At 46.8% G+C, this 6,321-nt stretch overlaps 1 protein-coding gene across 1 annotated transcript; it reads right to left on the reverse strand.

The window, feature by feature from the left end:
- Positions 1 to 598: 598 nt before the first annotated feature.
- On the reverse strand, positions 599 to 3,566 carry LOC143500511 (C5a anaphylatoxin chemotactic receptor 1-like). Its single transcript, XM_076994664.1, has 2 exons — positions 3,403 to 3,566; positions 599 to 2,717 (listed from the first exon to the last, which is right to left on the reverse strand). The coding sequence occupies exon 2, from the start codon at positions 2,710 to 2,712 to the stop codon at positions 1,621 to 1,623; it is 1,092 nt and encodes a 363-aa protein (XP_076850779.1). The 5' UTR covers positions 2,713 to 2,717; positions 3,403 to 3,566; the 3' UTR covers positions 599 to 1,620.
- Positions 3,567 to 6,321: the final 2,755 nt, after the last annotated feature.

Raw genomic sequence — 6,321 nt, forward strand, 5'->3', positions numbered from 1 at the left:
ATATCCAGGCATGTCTGAAGTTTGCTAGAGAGCATTTGGATGTTCCAGAAGAGTATTGGGAGAATGTCATATGGTCAAATGAAACCAAAGTAGAACTATTTGGTAAAAACACAACTCGTCGTGTTTGGAGGACAGTGAATGCTGAGTTGCATTCAAAGAACACCATACCAACTGTGAAGCATGGGGGTGGCATACAACAAAGTATTGAGATGAACTTTTGTTATTGACCAAATACTTATTTTCCACCATTATTTGCAAATAAATTCTTAAAGTCAGACAAAATGATTTTCTCTATTTTTTTTTTCACATTTTGTCTCTCATAGTTGAGGTCTACCTATGATGTCAATTACCGGCCTCTCTCATCTTTTTAAGTGGGAGAACTTGCACAATTGGTGACTGACTAAATACTTATTTTCCCTACTGTAGATATCCTATCAATCCTGTTGTAGATTGTTGCAGATAAATAATTCAAATTTTACGGACAGGGTCTACAACATGCTGTGTAAGACCAAACGATTTATTGTAAAACCATCAGGCTAATTTAGGTGATTATTAAGATCACCAGAGATTAATAAAAAGATTAATTGTCACACAGTATTGGACAGTATTTCACAAGTCTTCAAGAAATATAATGTAACTTTATTGATACAAATGGACTGTGCATTTTCACATGGTTGAGGAGCATACATGCACCCAGAAGGAACAGAAACCACAAGAGAAGCACTTCAAGAAGACCAGTTTCAGCTGCATGAATACATGGGGCTGGCAGTGAGTGAGCAGGTTCTGCATTCCAAGCACAAAGAATTTGACAATAATGCCTGTGGAAAGAACATCTGCTCTACCACAGAAGAGAAGTGACCAGGGTTATGAAACCTCTTCCTTATACAATTTATTTCCGTTATTGCTTTTACTTCTGAAGGGTTGCCATGGTGCTCTGATAAATTTAGCTGTGTGGTCAGGCGCTTTTGGTGAATAGGGTGGTTGGGAAAGAAATATTACAACTGACTCAGGTCACATGACCACAATCCTTTACACCTCAGTGTCAACCCACACCATCTTGCTGTTGCACAAAAACCTAATTAGCATGCTTGTCAGTTTTAAAGTTTGAATTGAGGCGTGTTAACATAAAAACATGAGTGTCGTTTTTTCATGTTTTCATGTTCATGTTTCATGTGATGATGACATTATTTACATGTTGCTGAGGGTAACTTGAGTTAAGCACAGAGCACAAAGTATCTATTTTTTCATTGTGTAAGTGGTTGTAGCTTTTATATGTAATTTCACATCTGGCTACCATTTGTATAGTGATCACTGTGATCCAAGCGTCACTGCTCTGTTGAGCATGTGCATTAGTTACTAATCTGAGATTTGACATGAAGTAAAATGAGGAGGATTTCCCACAGCATGGATCAGTACTTTTGCTTAACATCCTCAATGCACTGTTTGCACAATATACACACACACACATACACACATGCACAGGATGCATATATAAATTGCAGCTTAAAGAGTTCTGGGCAAGCTTGGTGAGGTAAAATGGTGATGACCCGTAACAATATTATAATTAAGCCGTGCATGAGAAGGTACTTGGCCTGCCATGCTGTGGGGCGATGGGCCCTTTCAGCTGGGTTTGTGCAATGTTGCATGCATGTTGGTGTCAGTGGTGCTCTTGGTGTTGGCAGTCATGCTGTGCCCGCGCGACGGCTCCTCCGAGGCGAACTGGAGCACACTCCGAAGAGACTTGGTGATGCTCTCGCGGAAGCTCCGCCCCAGGCAGACGTAGAGCAGCGGGTTCAGGCAGCTGTTGAAGTAAGCCAGGCAGAGAGCCAGCACCTGGGCCAGGCGCAGATTGGCCTTGCTGTCCAACCCATCGTGGTACAGTGCCACCTCGGCGATGTCCACCGTGTGCAGTGGCGTCCAGCACAGGAAGAAGCTGAGCACCACGGCGAGGATCACCCGCAGGGTGCGCGCCGATCGCTGGTTGTGCTGCCGGCCCGGCCCGCGCCCCGCCCTCCGGTACACGCGCCAGTGACTGGTGGCAATGACCAGGAAGGGCAGTAGAAAGCCGAGCAGGACGCGGCTGACCACAAAGCCCCAGGCCTCTGCCTGGCTGTAGTAGCCAGACATGCACTTGGTCTTGGAGTTGTGCTTATCCAGCATGGTGTGGGTGAACTGTGGGATGCCAGCCAGCAGGGAGAGGCCCCAGGCGGAGAGGCACGCCCAGCTCGCCCAGCGCGGATGCCTCCAGTTCTGGCACCAGGCCGGCTGGGACACCAGTAGCCAGCGGTCCAGGCTGATGAGGGTCAGGAGGAGCACGCTGCAGAACATTAACATGTAGAGCAGGCCGGGCAAGACCTTACAGGCCACCTGGCCAAAGGGCCAGTGCTGGTCCTGCGCCAGGGGCACCATGATCAGGGGCAGTGACAGGCAGCACAGCAGGTCGGCCAGAGCCAGGTGCATGAACCACAGTGCGTTCACCGAGCGTGCCATCCGGAACGCCGTCACCCACACCACCAGGCCATTGCCGGGCACGCCCAACAGGAAGACGAGGCCGTAGCAGACCAGAGCAAAGGTGTGGCGCCAGCCCACGACAGACACGCCACCCTCCAGGTGGAAGGAGCAGTTTTTGAACGTGATGCAGGGATGCGGCGTGAAGTTCCTGTACAAGCTGTCAAAGTCAAATTCAGAGTCGTAGTCTTCGTAGTCATCCATTTTAACTGTGATCAAAACAAAGAGACAACAGGGAAATGAAGCAAACCAGTTGAGAAATACGTGCGTTTGCATCATCACTAATGAACTACCACACATTTATTAACACTTTTATGAAGGACAAAGACAATAGTTCACTGCATGCCGAGTTATCAGGGAAGTTTTGAGAAGTACTCATTTTAATTTGTCATCCCTGGGATTATGATTTATTATGCAATACATTTTAAGAGCAAACCTGAATTCTGCAATCCAAACATTAGATTCATATTGTTTTAATATTACACAAATGTCTTATATCTTTAACTGAGGCTACCTGTCACGATACGGGTGCCCTCTTGCCTGTCAAACTACCAAGTTTTATTTTATTTTTGTATATTTGCCTGGATGACATGTTAGCCAGAACAATAAGAAACCCCACAAAAATGGGTAAAAAAGTCCCAAGATACCTTGACCTTATTAGAGCTGTTTTGTGACACCACTCACCACACCTCTAATGCCAAACTATCGACCGAACTAAGTCTCAGCTTAGTCTCAATTATGTCTTCCCTGCTACTGCCAGAACAGTTTTCAGAATGGAAGGACATAATCAATGTCATTTACTGTTCAAATAGCCAAAGTTCACAGAAACATTAAACAGGAATAAAAATCAAACCCTGAAACATTCTTCTATAAAAATCAAACCCTGAAACCCACCTCTGCCTGAACCTTCGCTTGCTGGGTTTACGGTGTCCTGACAGCTTCACACGAGGCTCCTCTCTGGGTCCGATCGCTCTTGTGCATGGATGCCCACACACTTGCCATACACCCCGTGCCCGAGGGAAGGAAGCGATTGCTAAACATCCAACAGCTACCCCACCACAACTGTGCAGCACTGTGCATGTCACAAGACATCACTCTGATTTCTTTTGCTGAGAATGTCAAAACGCATGGATTTAACAGTAGAGTGAATTTGTAAAGTGTGCTTGGGTTCTGAGAAAAGTGCTACAGAAGATTCACTTCATTCATTTGTTTACAGGTTTTGTGTATGGTATGCACAGATTACAAATAGAGTGTTAATGAAAGCCAGGATGAGCTTCCATCTGACTACATGCCTGACCCCTTTATTCGGGTTTAACCAAGGTTATGGAAATGGATTCATGTGAACTTAAAAAGCATCAGATGTTTGCAAGATTGAAACACAACACTTAGTTTAGTCAGATATTGTACAATGCATGATCGCAGTATAATAACTCATTAGTTTCTTCGGTTCTTACGCTCTTAAGGGAAAACACTGAATAGTTTCTAGGGACGAAATATCATACTTTGGAATGTACATGTCATCATCCAGAAATCGTTTCTTCTCCAATTTATACATCATGGGAAGAAGTGAAGTCACTTTGGGGAACGTGGTGTTTGAGCACTGCAGGATTCGATTTTTCTGTTTTCATCACAGAAGAAGCACCCTGACTAAAGCTGCCTTTGAAGAGCCCCGCCACCTAATTCTAAAGGTCCCTTTCCTTTTACAGGAGAGTCCAAGCTGCCAACCTACTAAGCTGATCACAGAGAAAAACGACAATGAGGGAAAAAAAAATGAAAGAAATAAATTATGAAGAATTTAATTCATTTCATCAAAGGACAGAAGGCTTGGCATTTCAGTTGGTTTTAGGAAACCACTTTACCTTTGTTATTTAAGAAAAGATCCAGTGACGCAAGGCAAGCCCTTTCCTCCATGTTTGATGAACTTCTTTCGTTTAACACAGTACAAGCACATTCTGCAGTTTCCCCTCTGTTACTATGATACAGCAAAATGTGGTACATAGGAAAATGACACACTTTCATCTGAATGGACTAAAATCAACAGCAGACACTTGTTGAGTGTGGAACTGTTGGATCAAACCCAAAACGATTCAGACACTCCTCCACTATCCTGAATTCAGGTATTTCAGCCACACCCTGAGAGCCATATTAAATCCAACCAGTAGCGAACCGTGACCATTATACCTGGGAGAACAGGAGAACAGCTCAACGTGTCAGGAGTAATATAAGAGGCAAGGGAGGGAACATGAAGCCCAGGTGCAAGACCTGGAGCTTCTACCTGGGTTACCTGTCGGTCTGTCAACCAGAACACTGGCAGACAAACCAACATTGAAACAAGAAAAATGAAACAGCAGAGAAGACAGACAGAGAGAGAGGGTCTGAGAACACTCAGCAAGAAAGAACCAGAGAGAATGCGAATGAGACGCAGAGAGAACAAACGGCTTGGGCTGTGAGTGCAACAACAACTTCAGCAATGAGCTGCTGAAGTTGCTCGCTTTAAATAGGCAACAAACACCTGATGCCTATTGTGTCCGATTGCCCCCAGGTCTAGCTCACGGGCTCCTCCTTGTGGCGGCCGGAGGAACGCGCCTGGGTCCAACCCTGACAGAGGTCCACCTGGCACCAGGGTGCGCCGCGTAACGCTCGGTGTGCCCCCATAAAAGGACCTTACGTCGGGCGGCCGAAGGAACGAAAAGATGACCAGGAGGAACACCACTCGGCCCAGGTTCGTTGGCGAGCTCGTCCTGCACCACCTTTTCTTTCCCCCATCGAACGGGTGCTACAACCACCCCGGGAGGAAGTACGGTTTCAGGGAGACTGTCAACGGGATGGGACTCCCACTGACGGGACAGAGCGTCAGGCTTGGTGTTCTTTGAGCCCGGACAGTAAGACAACGTAAAATCGAAACGACTAAAGAACAAGGCCCCATCTGGCCTGTCTGGCGTTGAGGCGCTTGGCTTGCTGGAGGTATGTTAAGTTCTTATGATCCGACCAGACCAGGAAAGGGTGACGGGCCCCCTCCAGCCAGTGCCGCTACTCCTCTAAGGCCATTTTAATGGCCAGTAGTTCCTTGTCCCCTACGTCGTACCGCCTCTCAGTAGGGGTGAACCGGTGTGAAAAGTAGGCGCAGGGATGCAGCTTAGGTGGTTCCCCAACCCTCTGTGAGAGAACAGCACCAACGCCCTGATCAGAGGCGTCTGTTTCGACTACGAAAGGGAGCTCAGGGTCAGGAACCCGCAGCACCAGAGCACTGGTAAATAGACCTTTGAGAGTCTCGAATGCCTTCTGGGCTTCAGGGGTCCACGTGAATTTCCCCAATTTTTTGCTAGTGATGGCAGAGAGAGGAGCAGCAAGGGAGCCAAAACCCCTAATAAAACATCTGTAAAAACTGGCAAAACCCAGGAAATGTTGAAACAAACAAACCGACGTGGGCACTGGCCATTGAGTCACCACTTTGACCTTGGCGGGTTCTATAGCCAGATGACCCTTGGTCATGATAAACCCCAAGAAGGCTATCTCGGAGACGTGGAACAGGGACTTCTCTAGTTTCACGTAGAGATGGTTCTCCAGTAACAACTGGAGGACACGACGCACGTGTTGCCGGTGTTCCTGAACGGTACGGCTGTATATTAAAATGTCATCTAGGTATACATAAGCGTATTCGTCCAGAGCCTCCCTTAGCACACCGTTAACGAAACACTGGAAAGCCGCGGGTGCGTTCATAATCCCCAACGGGATAACTAAGTACTCATAGTGCCCCGAGGGCGTGATGAAGGCGGTTTTCCACTCGTCGCCTTCTCTGACGCGCTACAGGTT

This window comes from Brachyhypopomus gauderio, chromosome 2 (genome assembly GCF_052324685.1).
Source record: "Brachyhypopomus gauderio isolate BG-103 chromosome 2, BGAUD_0.2, whole genome shotgun sequence".
NCBI lineage: Eukaryota > Metazoa > Chordata > Actinopteri > Gymnotiformes > Hypopomidae > Brachyhypopomus > Brachyhypopomus gauderio.

Coding starts and splice junctions, on each gene's coding strand:
- LOC143500511 (XM_076994664.1), bottom strand. CDS start 2,712: ATGGATGACTACGAAGACTACGACTCTGAATTTGACTTTGACAGCTTG.